Here is a 19,116-nt window from a genome sequence, read left to right as displayed (position 1 = left end):
GTATTAGTTTCAAGTGTATGGCAAAGTGAATTCGCCATAACTTAATGCAAACTATGACGAAGATTTCCCTGAGCTATACAGTAGGTACTTGTTAATCATCTATTTTATACAGTGTATAGGCTTTTTTCTTTTCAGAAAATAAATGCTGTCTAATTTTACTGACATTGTCTTTTTTTTTTTTTTTTTTTTTTTAAGGGCCACACACACCGCATATGGAAATTCGCAGGCTAGGGGTCAAATTGGAGTTACAGCTGCTGGCCTACGCCACAGCCACAGCAACACAAGATCCGAGCTGAGTCTGTGACCTACATACACCACAGCTCATGGCAACACCGGATCCTTAACCCACTGGGCAAAGCCAGGGATCGAACCCACATCCTCATGGATATTAGTCAGGTTCGTTAACCACTGAGCCTTGACAGAAACTCCCTGATATTGTCTTAATCATAAGGTGTGTGAGAGTGTCATTCTATTACTTCACTGTCTGAATGATAGCTTGGTTATATTGTATGGTTCTAAGGTCCCCACATTTCTGTTTTCCAGAACTCTGTGGGTTTTGCTGCATTATCTTCTGGTATTTTTTTGTTGAAGATAAATATCATGGTAACTTGATAATTTTTTTATTGAAAAATAATACTTGCCTTCTTTTGTACTTATGGAACATTTTCTTTATTGTTGACTTCATAGTATGAGGTAAGCCTAAATACTCATTTAATTTTATGGTTTTTTCCTGGTACTGAGTTTTTATGTTATGCATTTCTCAGCTCAGAGATATTTTGATTATTATTTCTTTAATTATATTTTAAATCTTATTCTGTTTTCTTTACCTAGCAGATTTCTTAGGACTGTTTTTCTTGCTTTTACTCATTTTCTTTCATTAAAAAAAAATCTTCATCTGATTTTTCCGTGTTAAGAAGTTTGGCTTCCATTTACTATTTTTTTTGTAGTTTCTATTCCATGGCTTACTGCCAAAATTGCATATAAACCAGCAGTTATTATTCGTTTTGTTCTTTGAAGGCAGCACCTCTTGATTTCAAAGTATATCACCTTTATAGATTTAATATCCTTCTAAATAGTATTCAAATGTAAATTTAACCTTTTTTTTTTTTCTCTAAAGGATTTTGTTCTTTTTAAAAATGGGAGACTACCATCTTTGATTTCTTAGACTGGTTTCCTTTGTTCACCACATTGAATTCTCGTTGCCTTTTTTCCTTATGCTTATAGAAGGAGTTTTCTGAGTTTTCTTTATGTATGATTAAACACTGAGAAACATTGTTTTAAAACCTTCTTAGACTGGTTTCCTTTGTTCACCACATTGAATTCTCGTTGCCTTTTTTCCTTATGCTTCTGAGTTTTCTCTATGCATGATTAAACACTGAGAAACATTGTTTTAAAACCCATGTAGACCTCTCTTCAAGTATTTCAGGCTCAACTAAAGGAAAAATACTGAAAAGTTTCTTATTTTGATTTTGCTATGTTGTATATTTAATGAAGAGATATCTGCAGAGATGGTTTTTGAGCAATTCTGTACCAGAGAATGAATGAGCAAATGAATTTCCTTCCTTTCTCCTCTTCTCTCCTCTGCTCTTATTCTCTCTACATGCTACTCTTTTCCTTCTCTTATTTCTCTCTTCTTTTTTTTTTTTTTCCATTTTCTTTTTCTTATCTCTGTTGTAAGTTCTGTAGTATAACTAAGGAAAGTGGCACCCAGGGTAATGGAATATGTTTGCCCTTTTTTCCTATGCCAAAGTAAAATTTACCCAGAAAAAATAACTACTAAGAGAAATTAAAATGTTTTAATGCATTTTAAGTTCCTTGGTCTACAAAATAGTATCTCAATGTAAATATGGGATGACAGATTCTGAAAGGAGTGTCTTTGTGATACGTCTATAGGCTGGCATTTGCTATGCATAGAGTCACTCATTAGGAACTAGGTTAAGAAGCGGCACCATTGTGAGTGGTGCACGTCTGTAGTAAGATTTCTCTTAAAAGAATAGGCGTCGATGTGGTGGTCCATGGTCACAGCATGTCTTCGCACACTCAAGAAGTGTTCTTTAACAGCTCCCTTGTCAACTGCCTTGTTTAACCCTGCCATTCTATGCAAGGGATGTCATGCTTTTGCTTTGTACCTCTGGCTATTCACTTTCTTACCTGAAGTGAATAGAAAATTATTTGGTATTTTCTTCAAACTGATGCCTGATACACCATCTTATTGAAAATCCTTGAACTTTCTAGCTTGTGGTTGATACATATATAGCCAAATTTTCACAAATATTTATTCCTCACTATTTTTATATTTATTTAGTCATTTTAGTGGGAAACTGTATGGTTAAATACATGGATTTGAAATATAGGTCTCTATTAAATTCTGATTCCTATTATTATTATTATTATTATTATTTTCTTTTGGCCTTTCCTAAGGCATGAGGAAGTTCCCAGGCCAGGGACTGAACCTGAACCACATCAATAACCAGAGCCACAGCAGTGACAATGCTAAATCCTTAACCCACTGAGCTACCAAGGAATTCCTGATTCCTTTTTACATGCTGAATTTTTACTTTCCAATTCATTTCTTTATCTCATTACATCTTTCCATCATCTGTGTCCCACACAGTCACTGGCATCATGGTATATGACCAGTGAATATGTCTGAATGAATAAAATAAATGAAGACTGTATGACTCCTGCAAATAAATTAAAAAAAATAAGTCTATAATTTCATTAAACATCTACTGTAAGATACTAAGTAAGCGTCTTTATAACATTTATAAGATTTGTATAATAAACATTAAGCAACATGAATATTTATTATAGTGCTATTGCTACTCTGTTCAATTTAAAAAAATGTTGCAGACTTTTTTTCTTCATTTCCATGTATGGGCCCTCTGGAACCAATTATAGAATCCAAAGAGATTTTAAAATGGCTGAACCAAGAAGTTGTAATAAAACAAAGGGCTTTCATCTTACCTTTCCTTCTCCACATTTTGTTCCAGGAGCAACCAAACCAAAATCCTTAGATTTGTGATATAAAAAAAAGGTTTTGCATTCAGTGACATTCTGCGTCAGAGGCTTCTTAAGGTGATAGACCTTTTCTTCTCCAAGGATGGAAGCATGCTTCCCACCTGTGCAGAATATCTTTCCGCATTTGACATCTCTGAAGGGAAGGAAAGCAGAAGTATATTCTCACATTTGGGATCAGTAGAACTTTAGCGACTAGGCTAGCGGTGAAGTGGCCTGGGTAGTTTTTTCTAGATTCAGGCTTGTCAGAGGCCAGGAGAAGCTGGGGAAACTGCGGACAAAGTCCAGACTCTGGGAACTGAGCTGTGTAGGCAAAGGTGTAAAATGATTGTATTTCTTTGTGATATATCTGTTAAGTCTCACAAGTCAGTATTACCTCAAGTTTACAGAAGAGTTTCTTCTTAGTAATTGGTATAACTTTCATTGGGACATTCAGATTTCTTATTCTTATTCTTTCTTGCATGGAGCAGGCCGGTTTATTCTCACAAAATTATTATTATAACAGCCCCCCTTTTTTGGCTGCACCCATAGCATGCAGAAGTTCCCGGGCCAGGGATCGAACCCATACCACACAGTAACCAAGCCATAGCAATGATAATGCCTTAACTGCTAGGCTACCAGGGAACTCCTGATATAACCCCCTTTTTACAGAGTAGGCAGCAATTGGAAATAAGAGGAGTTCAACAACTACCCATTTGTTGGAGTACATTTTAGAGGCATATTTGAACTTGACTCTAGATTTTCATTACTGTGGTTTTCAGTCTAAATCCTGTTTGGGGGCACATAGAAGCCCTTGCCCAATGTCAGTAATAAACCTGGAAGTAGGGTTCAGCCTGTGTCTTTTAAAAAACAGACCTAACACCCAATTCTGCCATTCTGTCTTCAATTTTGACTTCTACCTTTCTTTCTTTTTATGGCTTTCCTTCTTTCTTCCTCCTTTCCCCTTTTATACTTATCCCCCCCCCCCATTTGCTACTTTCTCTCTGTCTTTTTTTTGTAGTTTCTTTCCCTCCCTTTCTTCTAAAGAATCTTAGCTCTTTCTCATCTTTCTTCCTTGTTTTCCATGACTTTCAATGACAAAATACAGAACATAAATGCTGGTTGATTCCATTCAGGCTTTTTGCTCACTTCCTTCTTGCTTCCCTTGCTTCCTAATCTCCTCAATAGGAAGAGGCTGGCAGCTGTTTGAAGAAGAGCTATTCTGATTTTGCAAAACACTCTTAGAGGGCATTGACTTTTCTTTGAAAGGCACTTACTTTTCTTCACAAGGAATTAATGTCTGTTCTTCATTTTTGCAGTATCCGAATTTGTTTCCATTTTTATTCATCTTGTAACAGATATCAGAACTGTCTTTTGCCTCTGGAAGCCAAAAATGGAATGATAAAAATAAAACAAGGAAAGCACAAATATTACAAATCCTAAAGTGCCTTACTTTTCTAATATAATTGAAATTTCAGTATTGTGTAGTGGTGAAGCACAATGGGATAAATAAATGATTTTTAAAACTACCCCATGGCCTCAGGAAGATATTTTAGAAAGGAAGATGAAAATTAAAAAGAAACATACCTTAACCCACATACTGAGCTAATCAATTAAGGAATATTGACTAAATATTAAAGTCAATTAATATTAAATTACTATTAAAGTTAAAATCAATGACTATTGAAGGTGTTATTCGGAAAGGTGCCAGGTGATATCTTGGAAGAATGCCACAGACGGCATCATCTCCACGCTTGCCCCCCAATCCTTAAAGGATAATAACAGAGAAGCAATGGCTGTTATCTTGATCAGTCCTTCCGCGTGATTGTCTCTCACCATTATCAAACAGTTCAGAGCACTGATCATCCCGGGTGGGACAGTTCCCCATGAAGCAGTAGCCTTTTGCATCCTTGCAAGGAAATCCATTGACTTGGAACTGGTCCTTAGGACACGCAGGAGAGTGGCCAGTACACGTTTCAGGAAAATCACATTCATCTTTTGCTGGTCGGCAGAGAGAGCCTGCTTTTTTCACCTGTTGAAGAAAAATGAAGAGATTGAATCTTAGATACAGGCAGGTGAGGTTCCGTAAGTAGGAAGAAGTAAGTAGGTTGACCCATTTCATTTACCTGAAATAAGGTTATCAGGATGAATCAGGACTTCCTTCTCCATTCCACTGGGAATTATTAGAATTATTGCCTTTTATGTAATTTTAAGAATGACAGGCTGGTGTTTGTAGTATGAGACTAGCACTGGGGCAGAATTGGAATGGACTTAGAATGGGGAAATGAGCATGGGTTCTCTTCGTTTTGCCTTCTTCATCCCTTGCATTAGTACTTCCCTTTCTCCCACCCCCACCACACACACACACACACACACACACACACACACACACACACACACACACACACACACACACACACACACACAGAGGGAATGTACTGGGAACCCCTGACTGTAATGAAGAATCTCCACTCCCAGGAAATCAGCTCTCTCCTGATGAACTAACAAAATATGCTGACTCTCATTGCTCGAGGGTTGGAGGGCACTGCATGGGACTAGTCTCTTTCAGCCATTCAATATGCATTTAATTGTGCTGGGTTTTGGAGAGTCAAAGATGAATAAAGCACACTTCCTTTCCTTTGTGAGTTTATAAGCCAGTGGCAGAAGAAATGTTAATAAACCCTTGGACAGAAGCATTTGAATTTTCAGTCATCTTTCCTAGGAATCTATCTCCATGTACTAGTCAGTATGGGGTTTCAACTCCAGTGTAGCCCTTTCACCTTTTAGTTCACTGTTGTTGGGATGCCAGTCCCCCCTACCCCCCACCCCCAGTGAGGTGAAATGGGTTGGAAATGATTTACAAAAGAGCAAGAAATAATGTTAGTCCATATATCTCTACTCCTAAAAGTCCAAGCACTGCTTCCCTGCTTCTCCATTCCCCAGACCATAGCACTGGCCAGTGCTTAGAAGTCAGAGCATCTCAGAAGAGCTCTGTTGAGTACAGGGAAGCCTAGCCCTGATGTAAGGGCATTATGTGATGTAAGGTCATTCAGTGGTCAACCGGTTCTTTGGTCATAAATATATTGAATAAACTAAAAACAGAGAAATCCAGTCCTGGCAAGGGATCTTACCTGGCAAGATTCACAGCATTCTCCTTCCGCACAAGTAAATTCTGGCTTCAGCATACATTTGCGTGCATCACAGCAAGGATTAGTGCACTCCTGGCAATAATCAGAAATTAAAGATCAGAAGCAGTTTGTATTTTGGTTCCTGTTTGAAGAGTTAATTTGTTGTGCTTCTGTGGAACTTAGCCTTAATTGTTTTGCAGAGTTAAGTCCAAATGCACGGTGCTTGGTTATGAAGTGTAGATAAAAAGACTACTGCTTGCCACTGGTGTTTGGGGCTTTTACTTGGTTTCCTTCCCTTGAGCTTTTCAGGACTCCACAGGTAGTGAATTCTCAATGGTAGCGGACAAAGTCCAAAGTTTGTGCCCATTCATTCCCCTGACAACTTCCTTCTCTGGAGGAGTCCTGCTGCTTCTCATGCCAAAGGTGTGATGTGAGATAATACAACTTCTGAAGATCTGATGTTATATTTCCCTCAAGACGCTAAATATTTCAGGCTGAACTTTTTTTGGCCACACCCACAGCATGTGGAAGTTCCCACAGAAGGGATCAAACCTGGGCCACAGCAGCAACCCAAGCCACTGCAGTGACAATGCCAAACCCTTCACTGCTGTGCCACAAGGGAACTCCCAGACAAAACATTAAAAAAAAAAAATCACATTAGATAATAACAGCAGGATGGACCCATCCATAGACCTTATCCACTCAAACAAAATTAAAACTGCAGAAAAATGGTCTGCATACTGTCACGTAAGGTACTTCAAATGTTAGAATGAAACTGTAGAACCATTGTAAAATATTACATGGCAAAAGCATCACTTTCCAAAGTTAACATTCTTGGAGTTCCTGTTGGGACTCAGCAGGTTAAGAACCTGACATCGTGTCCATGAGGATGAGAGTTCAATTCTTGGCTTCGATCATTGGTTTAAGAATCTGACATTGCCGCAAGCTGTAGTGTAGGTCTCAGATATGGCTTGGAGCTGGTGTTGCTGTGACCGTGGTGTAGGCCGGCAACTGCAGCTCGGATTTGACTCCTAACCTGGGAACTTCCATATACTGCAGGTGCAGCCCTAAAAATAAAAAAAAGTTAAGATTCTTTTCCTGTTTAACCTGAGAGGTTTGAAAACTAGAAGCCATAACCTCTGGACCTGTCTACCGTCTCCACACTCATCATGAAGTCTCTTCATGGCCATCCTATTAGACTTCTTTTGAATTGTGCGATGTCTAGAGCATAGGTGGTCTTATGTGGTTCTTGGATTCGCAGCATCAGCACAACTTTGCAAGTTGGTAGGGACAAGATCTCAGTTCCACTCTAGGCCTACTGAATGAGCATCCACACTTGAACAACATGCTCAGGTGATTTATGAGCACTCGATTACTCGAGAAGCAGTTTAGCTAGGACACTTACCTATATGATGAGCGCTTGAAAGAAAGAGCTTCTATGTTGAAGAACATCAGATTAAGAATTAATTGAAAATATGCCTCAAAGGCTCACTTTGAATGTTCCAGAGACTGCAATAAATATGTGTAAGTTTAGAAGGTTTCTGCTCAATTAAGTTTTCTAATAATGTGAACTGGCCAACAGGGATAGAGACCAGCCTCAAAAGTGCTGAGTAAAACTCGGCTGACTGACTGTGGGGGATTTTGTAGAACAGATTCTTACTGTGCATGAGAGATCAGACTTAACAACACCTACGGGCCCTTCTCGAAGAAAAGCCAATTAATATGTAAACCAGGCTAATGTGATGCTTTGGACCTTCAGCAAGATCATTACACACGATTCACAACTTGGTAAAAAGCCTTGTAATGAAGCTGCACAGCAGCTTCTTTCCAATTAAAAAAAAAAAATCACAGCTTTTCAAACTTTACCAGGCATACCATGGTTGACTGATGGCTGCATCCCTGTCTAGGTTCTAGCTGATCTAGCTGAGTTTAAAACCCTGGAATTTATTTATTTATTTTTCTTTTTAGGGCCCCACCTGCAGCATGTGGATGTTCCTGGGCTAGGGGTCAAATCGGAGCTACAGCTGCCAGCCTGCACCACAGCCACAGCAACGCCACAGCCACAGAAATGCCGGATCTGAGCCACATCTGCAATCTATGCCACATATTTTGACGACACCGGATCCTTAACTGAGTGAGGGCAGGAGTCAAACCTGCATCTTCATGAATGCTGTGTCAGGTTCATAATCTGCTGAGCCGCAACAGGAATGTCTAAATTCTGAAACTTGAAGACGACATCACTTGCAAATACCTGCACAGGGCCACAGTCACACTCTTCTCCATCATCCAGCTTCTTGTTTCCACAATATGGGTAATCACTTAGTTTATCAGAAAATGGAATATCGAACATGCATGTAGGCTTGAAGTCCTTCAGATATTGCTGGTACTGAGTTCTGCTACATTTACTGAATTTTAGTGCAGGAATGCTAGAGATAGGATGAATTAAAAATAAATATTAAGCCTATCAATGCCTAGTGGTAGAACAGTTCTGAGAGTTCTATGAAGAATTTAGGGGAAAAAAATATAAATGATGGGAGGGATTTAAAGTCCATTTACTTTTCTTACTCTTGCCTTACTGTTACAGCAGAATGATAACAGGGCTTTTTATTATATAAAATGTCTTATTGACACACAGCCAACATAGGCTGTTTTAGTGAAAATACTCAGACTGCATGTCCTCCAGAATCCCATTCCTGAAGCCCATAGTTTATACTGATCATGTCTGCTGCTCCTATCTCACTTTTTATTTGTTCCACTTGAAATAATCTCTGTTTGTCTATCATCCCTGTGAGATTGCAAGCTTCTCAATACAAGGACTGAATCATGTTCACATTAAAAACAAAACAAACAAAACAAGCACTAGTTAACACAGCACCTGGCACAAAGTAGTTCTCTCGAGAAACATTTTTGGAAACTATTTAGTACTATCTTAAACAACTAGGGACGCGATATATTTCCCTTCAAATGGAAACTCACCTGCATTCTATCTTCCATTTGTTTTGACTCTCTCGTCATTATTATTGATAGAATGGTCGGGTACAGGTGGACTTTTAAAGCCTTGGCAACATCTGAGTGGGATTGTGTGCCCCCACCCCGATATTGCTAATTATGTAGGTAATGATGTAAAATTAGACATCAGTTACTGAGATCTTACTCTGTGCCAGTCACTGTACTTGGATGCTTTAGCTACTTTAATTCATTACTACATAAGAGCAATACCTTTATATAATATTATATAAAATACTTTTATATAATACTTTTATATAGTATTATATAATACTCATCTATCAATACTTTTCTTTTTTTTTTTTTTTTTTTGTCTTTTGTCTTTTTGTTGTTGTTGTTGCTGCTATTTCTTGGGCCGCTCCCACGGCATATGGAGGTTCCCAGGCTAGGGGTTGAATCGGAGCTGTAGCCACCGGCCTACGCCAGAGCCACAGCAACGCGGGATCCGAGCCGCGTCTGCGACCTACACCACAGCTCACGGCAACGCCGGATCGTTAACCCACTGAGCAAGGGCAGGGACCGAACCCGCAACCTCATGGTTCCTAGTCAGATTCGTTAACCACTGCGCCACGACGGGAACTCCTCAATACTTTTCTTACTATCTACAAGGCACTGTGTGTACCCCCTATAAAGAAGTCCAAAGATGCGTAAGGCTTAGGATCTGAGCACATGTGCTTCACAGCATGATGAAGAAATGTCGGACATTCACTCCCTCTGCAACCATTGATGAGGTGCCTAGTGTGTGTCTGGAACTTTTCTTGACTGTCTTTGTATAACAGTGAACAAAACAGACAAAACCTTCTGACTGCACGAAGCTCCCCTTCTAGTGGGGGAGTAAAATACTTCACAAGCTAAGTAAAACATAGACTTTGTTAGATTAGAATAAGTGCTAAGGAGGAAAAACAAATCAAAGAGAGAAGGGGAGGTGGATAAAGCCAGAGTATGTGTGCAAGAGGATGGGTTTAAAAAATTGGCTGGGGTGGCTGGGTGGGTTTTCCTGAGCATGACATTTGAGTCGAGATTTGAAGTAAATGACAGCTTATAGCAAAGGTGATAAAACAAGGCATGTAGAGTGTATTCCTCTCCTGAGATCTCTGGTACAATACTAATTGGTTGTCATGTATCTTTGCAATATGGAATTTTAGAATTTCTCTCACCATATCACTAGGAGAGAAACTACCAACTGGTAAGATTCAGTCACAAATAGGAAACTCCTTACCATGCCTGCTTTTAGACTAGACCTTCCAGAGTATATTAGAAGAATTCCATATAATAACAGCATGGCCCTACAACACTGAGTTTTAATCAAAAGCCACTCCCGCAATACTGAAATATATTCTCTGTATTGTTTGAACCTCACCTTCCACCACTATCCATCACACACTTTCCCAAAGTACAGGTACATGGGTAGTCATCATGCTTCATCCCAAGACTGTGCCCCAACTGATGTGCCATTCTGCTCGCAATTGTATTTAGGTCAGGTAAAAGGTCCTGATGCCAAAAAACATGTGCATTAGAAATGTCTGTAAGATATCACACTACAGTACATAAGGCTGTGACCCAGTGGTTGAGACCTGGTTTCTAACTTCTGGTAAACCAGTAATTTATCTGAGAGGTCGTGGTCTTTGTTGTCTTCTGTTCTTGTATCTTAGTTTATTCAATTATATAATGAGGTGAACAAATAACCTTTTGGATATCTCTAACATTTTGAAATTTTTTAATATTTTTGTGGTCCAGTAATAGCCATTGGATTTCTATAGACTCATTCTTACAAATAGCTAAAATTTATTAACATCCTACACACGAAAATAAAGATTCTTTATTGTTTTCTACTACTGGGTTTTCAAAGGGAGTAAAAATAAAAATATGTGAGGTTCAGGTTTTCAATTTATAGTCTCACATTAGGCGATAATGTTATTTAATCATGAGGAGGGGGTTTCCACCATGACAAAGACCAGAGATCAGTGATGAAAAATCCAAGGCAGAGTTGACTGTTACCTCTGTTCTTAGTTCTGTTTCATGTTTTAATCTCTATATTAATGAAAACAATTAATTCTCCAAAGAGGAGTGGGCTCTCAGGCTACTATAAAGGTAAAACATCCCTAACTTGGTAATGTCCTCTTACTCATATGATGTTTAAAATGTGTCCTGGAGGGGTTATAATAATAATTGCAGTGGACAGCCTACATTAGTTTAATGTGATTCTGTTTTTGGGGAAGGGAATCTGATAAGCAAAGAGAGTCAGCAGTTCATAGGTTTGATGCTTTCTGAAAGTGAGTGGTATGGTCATCTCTGCTGTATTTGAAGTGGTTTATACACTTTCTTATCAGCGTAAGAACTACTATCCTCACTTGCAAAACTTGCCATCAAGTTTTGGGTATATCACATGTCCTTAAAAATAACTATATAATACTATACGAAAGAGCTTTCCTATTCTGTGTATGTTAGTTCACATCTGATGTTCTTTTACACTCTGAAAAATGCTGGTTTATATTCATTATTTATCTATAGTTTTAATAAAACAAAGGAAACATGACAGTTTCATCATGACATTTTGGTGGGAATGCATTTGTGGTCCTTTTCAATAGGATATAGAAAATTACAGAAATTAAAAAAAAGAAAATTATAGAAATTTAAGGTAAATTTTTGGATGAAGTAATATATGACATAAATAAAACACAGCTCACCTTAACGACACTGGAGGAATAATAGGGCAGACACATGCCCCCTGGATAGGAAGTTCCTTGTGCAGATGTGTAGAGCCACTTCCCACTATAAACAAGATGTAAAAAACTTTAGTTCAATTGCCACAAAGACTGAACTACAGTGTAATGCTAGTGCCTTTTATTTTCCCTGGAGTTCTGGGCTTAAGGATGACCTTAGTTGATACCAAGCTCATTTTCGACCTGTGGTATTTTAGAGGCATTGAAAAAGTCAGTGCAATCTTAAGTTGAAATCCTAAAAAAGTACTTTCTAAAAAAAAAATAAATAAAAGGATTAGAATCCCTTTGACTTGACTTTTGTTTACCCTACACTCAACTTTGGATAAAACCACTTAAACAATGAAAAAATTTACAAGTGTTCAGAGGGGAAAATGTAACATAGTGAGTGGACTCAACACTGTGATGCATTTGCTGTGGTTGAAAATTTTTAAAAATTTAATCAACCATAGAAACTCATGGAGGATTTGAGAACTGTAATTAAGCATTTAAAACACTTATGTGAAAACAGATCTATTCCTGGATTACCTAAAAAGACAGACGTAGATGTGTACATCAAAGGGATCCAAATTTGATATGCTTTCAAGAAGATCATTTAGGAGTTCCCCTGTGAGGCAGGAGGGGCACTGCTGTGATGCAGGTTTGAGCCCTGGCCTAGGAACTTCCAGAAGCCCTGGATGTGGCAAAAAAAAAAAAAAAAAAAAAAAAAAATTTATAGTTGGACCACTTTAAAAAGAACAGCTACAGCTCCAATTTGACCCCTAGCCTAGGAACTTCCATATGCCGTGGGTGCAGCCCTAAAAAGCAAATAAAATAAAATAAAATATGCAGGAAAATAGAGCAGCTACATACCTGAGTAACACAACATGATCAAAATTCTTCTTTTTTTTAAGGATTATTTCTTGCCAAGCTGAAAAGCGCTTTAAGGTAGTTTCTATATTTGAATCTATTTCTATTTTGTCTCCATTTGTCCATGTTTCAAGGCCGACCAATGTCACATGAATGTCCAAGGTCTTATAAATCTGATCAAATGAGAAATAATTTTTTACAATGTGATGTTGCAGAAGGATCCTTTATCACAACTATATTCCTTTACATTTAAAAAAGTAATTTTAATGTGTAAAGTACATAAGCAAACAGTCCAGCCTCATTTTATAAACAGTTGTATTGAAACAGAATTTTAGGGTGACTCATCCAGAGTATTGGGTAAATTGCCATGATCAACAAAGAAACTTGACGAAAAACCTCTGATTCTCCTCTGATTCGACCCCAAGGCTGGGAACTTCCGTATGCCACAGGTGTGGCTCTTAAAAAAAAGTATATAGTTCACAGTATTGCTTCTCTAACAGGATTATAGCATTCACTTTACTGAAAGTTTTCTCCTGATTTCTCTCTCAGAAAACATGGGTGGTAAATTATAGCTTGAAAGCTTTTTTGCTATGCAAGGTCATGGTACAGTGATTTTAAAAAGTGAATTGATTTATTCATGATGGATAATCAAATCTTCATACATTGCTTTATAAATTTTGTGATTAGTGACCCATATTTAAAACTTATTTAAATGTCACTTACTTAGAAAATCAAAAGCTTAGAGCTGTGATTCATTTTGTTGCTGTGACTTTTTTCAATAGAATTTTTCTAATTAGTTGACTTAGTGAATTTTTATGTTCTAGGCTGCTCAATATCTTGATTACTACAAACATCCATCTATCCTAAAAGTTTCTTTCCTCTGTGGCACAGTGTTATTAAGAACCTGTCTGCAGCGGCTCAGGTCACTGTGGAAGCATGGGTTCCATCCTCAGCCCAGTGCAGTAGGTTAAAGGATCCCACATTGTCCCAGCTGTGGCTCAATTCAGTCCCTGGCCCAGGAACTTCCAAATGCCACAGGTGCGGCCATTAAGAATAAAAAATTTCTTTCCAGTTGTGTTTTTGGTTTCATTCAAACTGTATCAGATCTTACCATGTTGACAAAATTGACCATTCCCCAAACTCGATTCCTCACTTTACTGTTAGGATTCCTGTGATACTGGAAATATAAACATAAGATCAACATTTATCAATCATAAGAGTTGAATAAAAATTCAACAAAATTATTCCCATCATGAGATATTTCAAAGAAAAAAATTCACTGGCTTTCCTTCCCCCTTTCTTATATATAAAATAACTAGATTAGCAGTGTCTAAAGACACGCTTCAACTCGGCACTACTTTAAGGTTTTCTTTATAATTTGATTCCCTTTTCACAGTATGTTATATTACATTACATTGATTTATTATACCAACTCATAAATGTTCTTTAGAGTTCATATTTATAACAAAACGTATTAGAGCTCCAGAGCAACCATTATATTGCAAAAAACAGTTTTATCAGCCCTCCTATATCCATGGCAGTCACAAAGTAAGGAGAATAGAATCAAGGATCATTCTGGAGACAGATATATGATGGAGAGAACAAAAACTTGTGCCCCCCCTTCTCTCCAGGAAAAGGCTAAGCAGAGTTTCCTACGTGTTTTGTATTTTGTCCTCTTCTTACAAATAGATATCCTATTTGTACTTGTTTTCAGCATTATCAATTTAGACCTAATAAAATACACTTAATATAACATAAGGCCTCCCAAGCTTTTTTCATGATAAAAATAAAAGTGCCTTTCCTGAATCCTGCAGCATCCTATAGTTCATCTTCCATTGCTCTCCTGTTATCTTAAGTATCTAAGTACCTCAAAGATACTACATTAGAATCCCTTTAATTTTCATTTCCTACCCACTCTTCAACCTACCACTTATTGATTTTACTGCCACTATTCCATTGAAATTATTTCTGATAGGCCCATAAATGTTCTTTTGTCAAATCCACTGCATTATTAGAATAAACCTTCATTGTGATGCACTTTTTGATATGTGCAGGATTGAGTTTGCAAATAATTTAAAGATATTTGCAATTGTATTTGTAAGTGAAACTGGCTAATCATTTTACTTTCTTGTCTGGATCTCTTAGCAACATCATCATAGATTTTTATAGTAATGACCCTTAAGAAATCACTTTTCCAGGGAACTGTACCCTTGTGTACTTCCCTCCAACACTGATTCTAGGCTTGGCCATTTGACTTACTTTGGCTAATGAGATATTAACAAGTGTTGTAGAAGCAGAAGCTTGAAAAGATACTGTGGGAGTTCCCTTCGTGGCTCAACAGAAAGGAATCTGACTAGCATCCATGAAGATGCAGGTTCACTCCTTGGCCTCACTCAGCAGGTTAAGGATCTGGCGTTGCCATGAGCTGTGGTGTAGGTCACAGACTCAGCTTGGATCTGGCGTGGCTGTGGCATAGGCAGGCAGCTTCAGCTCCATTCTGACCCTTAGCCTGGGAGCCTCCATGTGCCATGGGTGCAGCCCTAAAAAGACAAAGATAAATAAATAAAAAGAAAAAAGAAAAGATCTCTTAATGTTTTGATGCCCAGGTATAATATGAGAAGAAACATGGGCTTGCCTACTGGAGACACATGAGCCAAGCCCAACACTACATACCAGACAAGTGGCTAAGGCCATTTTGCACCAGCCAGGCAGCCCAGTAGAACCACTACATTGCTGTAACTGCATAAATGACCCATACTAACTTTGGGGTAATTTGTTACACAGCATCAGATAACTAACACAAACTTTCAATAAATAAAAATGTGTGAAGAATTTTTCCTGTTCTTGAAAGCAGTTTATAAAAGATAGGGTTTTCGGTTATAACAAATTTTGGTGAAATTTGTCTTTAAATTCATCTAAGGCTAGTGTCTTTATTGGTTACTAGATTGTGGACTACTTATTTAATTTTAAAAATTTGTTATATTCCTTTTGGGTTTTCCTATTTCTTCTCAAGTAGGCATCATAACAGTTTACTATATGCTTTTGCTCATAAAAGTATTGGCACAAGATTGTACATATATTTTTAATGATATATAACCTTTCCTATGTTTATAGTTATGTTTTTCTTTCATTTATAATTTTATTTATACTTCTATTTCTGTCATAACACATACTGTCTGAAGTTTCTCTATTTCATGTATCTTCCCACGGGACTAGCATTTGGCTTTGTTTCTTTTTGGCTTGTGCCTTTTATTAATTTTACTCATTGTTAAAATTATTTTTTCCTTCTATCTTTTTTGGTTTTATTTTGCTTATGTTCTAACTATTCCAGTTAGACTCTTAATTCATTAAATTTCTTTCTTTTTTAATAGAAATTTTTAAGTCTACAAATGTCCTTCTAATTACTGCTAAGCCACCAGCATCTAAAAATTTTTATCTATACTAATATTTTATTTTTGCTGTTATAAATATTTCATAAATTCGGATTTGAGTTCTTTAGTCAGTTAATATTTGGCAGTATATTTTGATTTTAGTTTCCAAACCAGTGTTCTTTTAGAGGTTCAGTTTAACAGTCTCTTGTTATATCTTCCAATTGGGTTGTGGTTGTTTTTTGTTTTTTTTTTTTAAAGAGTGATCTTTATCATATATGGGTTTTTTTTCCCCAATTTTTTTAAACTTCCTTTGTGGCCAGATATGTTTAATTTTTGAAAATGTTTTATTTGCGCTTGAATACATATTGTCTATTTTTTGGTTGCAGTATACTCCATCAGTTGGTTTAAATCAAAGCTGTATTATGTGATTCAAATTTTTCCTATATTTGTTGAATATTTTCCCTGCTTAACCTAAATTTTTCTGACAGAGGAGAAGTAAAAACAACCCTTCTTACCCTTTAGCCCTGTTATTTTTTTATTGCATATCTTTTTCTACCCTGTTGTAAGGTGTATAACCTGAAGTATCGCTGGCTGATTTACAGATCTTGGAGAGCTCATTCTTTTCATTTATGTTGGTTGACTTTTCCTCGTTAATTACAATAATAGGGCGTTTTTCACCTGGGGTCTGGTGGTTTATTAAGTTTTTAAGCAGTTTTTGTGTGGAAAGCTTGGCTTGGCATTTCTGTATCTGGAGAAGAGCAGGATACCAGCCCCACATCAGTGCAGGACACAGACTTGGGAGGATTTTTGCCCCTTTATGCATAATATTTTCCCTGCCCATTGCAACAGGTAGAAAAACAGAACATTTGCTTTCTCTTTGCAGTTTCCCTAGAGAGCTTTTCCTGTTTCCTTTTCAGGGATGGGATAGCCCTTTATGGCTCTGGGCCTTACACAATGCAGTCTATGTATTATGTGCCACCAAGACTTGGAATTTTACTTAACTGTCTTTTTTTTTTTTTCTTTTCTTTTTGTCTTTTCTAGGGCCACACCCACAGCATATGGAGGTTCCCAGGCTAGGGGTTTAATCGGAGCTGTAGCCGCTGGCCTACGCCACAGCAATGTGGGATCCTAGCTGCGTCTGTGGCCTACATCACAGCTCACAGCAATGCCAGATCCTTAACCCAATGAGCAAGGCCAGGGATCGAACCTGCAACCTCATGGTTCCTAGTTGGATTCGTTAACCACTGAGCCACGACTCAGAACTGAGAACTCCTACTTAACTGTTTTGACAGAGATTCTTTTCCTCATTTTTAGCACTTGGAGATTTCCTGTGTTTTCTTTTGAGCTCAAGTATAAATTGTGAACATATGTTCAATTTTTTGTAAGTTGCTCATCATTTCCATATGTTCATAATGAAGAGGATTCTATTTTGGCTTCGTCTCCTATGCCGCCAAGGAACTTTATCAGCCCTTATATATGTCTTCTTGGGGAAGCTAAAAACAGGACATTGAACCTGGAATGGAATTCCGATTAAAACACTATTTCCTGGAGTTGCCTTTGTGGCTCAGCAGAAACGAACCTGACTAGTATCTACGAGGACTTGGGTCAAATCCCTGGCCCTGCTCAGTGGGTTAAGGATCTGTGAGCTGTGGTGTAGGTCACAGATGCAGCTTAGATCCTGCATTGCTGTGGCTGTGGCGTAGGTCAACAGCTGCAGGTCAGATTCAACCCCTAGCCTGGGAACTTCCCTATAGTGAGGGTGTGGCCCTAAAAAAAAAAGCAAAAAGATAAAATACTATTTTCTCTTTGTTAAAATCACATCTGTAGTTTTACAAGGATGAATAGAGAGCAAATGTTTATCTGAAAACTTACCACATTATTATCAGCAACAATGAACAGTTCAATATGCTTTTCTTTTTCGATGCTCTGGAAATGTATGGAAAAGTTAATGAAGTATGGTTAATATTTCTCATCTTAACATTTTCAGTTACATTTTCAAGGTAAGGCATGTTAGTATTATTGGAATGTGAGGTACAAGATTATATCTAATGACTCCAGAAATTTATGCAAATAAAATCCACTATACTATTAAAACGCATGGACCTGTGCATCAGTTTTTGGTAAACCTGAAACAACAGTCCATATTTTATTATCCTTCTTTTCTTTGTGTAGTCTTTCAGGTAAAATAAGAGTTATAAATAAAGAATCGTGAATCCAGTTTTAAGATTAATTTTTTTTTTTCATTTACAAAGTAAATGCTTACTAAGTAAGCTCATGTAAAAAGGATAGATCTCTGGTTGACAGCCAGACATAAGACTGGCTAATAGGACCGACTAAATTTCTTCTACCCCTCTTCTGTCTCTCAGTCTCTCACTTTGCAGTAATCTCCATTCCAAGGAAATGTGTAAATGTTGCTAATTATAGATCTTTTGTTTTATAAAACACCAGCCCCAGGAAATTCTAAGTTTTCAGATTTCAGTGTCATGTGTTGAGGTATAAACCTGTGGCTCAGCGGGTTAAGGATCCAGCATGGACACTGCAGCAGCTCAGGTCATGGCTGTGGCACAAATTAGATCCCTGGCCCGGGAACTTCCACATGCTTCAGGTGCAACCAAAAACAAACACAAAAACCAGAGCACTCTTGTTCAAATATTTGACTAAGTCATTCTTTACTGAACTAAGTAATTGATTCAATCAGAGATATCTTGAGACATCTAATAAGTTTCAGACACAGTCTAGACTACGGATATGTGAAGAAGATAAACACTCATAGATCTTAAAGGCTGACACCGAGTGGGGATTTAAGATGATGTGAACCAGGACAGAAAAGCCTAGAACACAGAGGGCTATCACTGTACAATCCTTCACTAGAAATCCCACCTGAACAATTAGAGTATTTGTTGCGATGAAAGGATAACCTGCTTATCATCAACTCCCTCCCCCGCCAAAAAAAAAAGTTGCAGGGAAGACAAGAAAAGACATTATCTTGGAGAGATTTCAAGATACAAATTTCATTCTTTCCAACCACTTGTAGCTCTCATGTTA

At 37.6% G+C, this 19,116-nt stretch overlaps 1 protein-coding gene and 1 long non-coding RNA gene across 8 annotated transcripts in view; one reads left to right on the top strand and one right to left on the bottom strand.

The window, feature by feature from the left end:
• The window catches only part of LOC146396455 (uncharacterized), a 548,277-nt gene that overhangs the window by 408,640 nt on the left and 120,521 nt on the right, over positions 1-19,116 (top strand). The window lies entirely within an intron of this gene.
• ADAM7 (ADAM metallopeptidase domain 7) overlaps positions 1-19,116 on the bottom strand; it is a 42,831-nt gene that overhangs the window by 9,560 nt on the left and 14,155 nt on the right. The window contains exons 7-16 of the mRNA XM_084997711.1: positions 17,944-17,997; positions 13,812-13,877; positions 12,704-12,873; positions 11,819-11,903; positions 10,492-10,622; positions 8,377-8,551; positions 6,129-6,218; positions 4,834-5,029; positions 4,275-4,377; positions 2,968-3,154 (exon numbers count right to left, since the gene is read on the bottom strand). Coding sequence (XP_084853837.1) covers positions 2,968-3,154; positions 4,275-4,377; positions 4,834-5,029; positions 6,129-6,218; positions 8,377-8,551; positions 10,492-10,622; positions 11,819-11,903; positions 12,704-12,873; positions 13,812-13,877; positions 17,944-17,997 — 1,257 coding nt within the window. The remainder of the gene's footprint in view (positions 1-2,967; positions 3,155-4,274; positions 4,378-4,833; positions 5,030-6,128; positions 6,219-8,376; positions 8,552-10,491; positions 10,623-11,818; positions 11,904-12,703; positions 12,874-13,811; positions 13,878-17,943; positions 17,998-19,116) is intronic.

This window comes from Sus scrofa, chromosome 14 (genome assembly GCF_054392235.1).
Source record: "Sus scrofa isolate SSC_HxYL_T2T_F1_AM1 chromosome 14, Sscrofa_HxYL_maternal_Yorkshire_Landrace_v2.0, whole genome shotgun sequence".
Classification (NCBI taxonomy): domain Eukaryota; kingdom Metazoa; phylum Chordata; class Mammalia; order Artiodactyla; family Suidae; genus Sus; species Sus scrofa.
The sequence above is the reverse complement of the archived record's forward strand: the minus strand, read 5'-3'. Positions and strand labels throughout refer to the sequence as shown.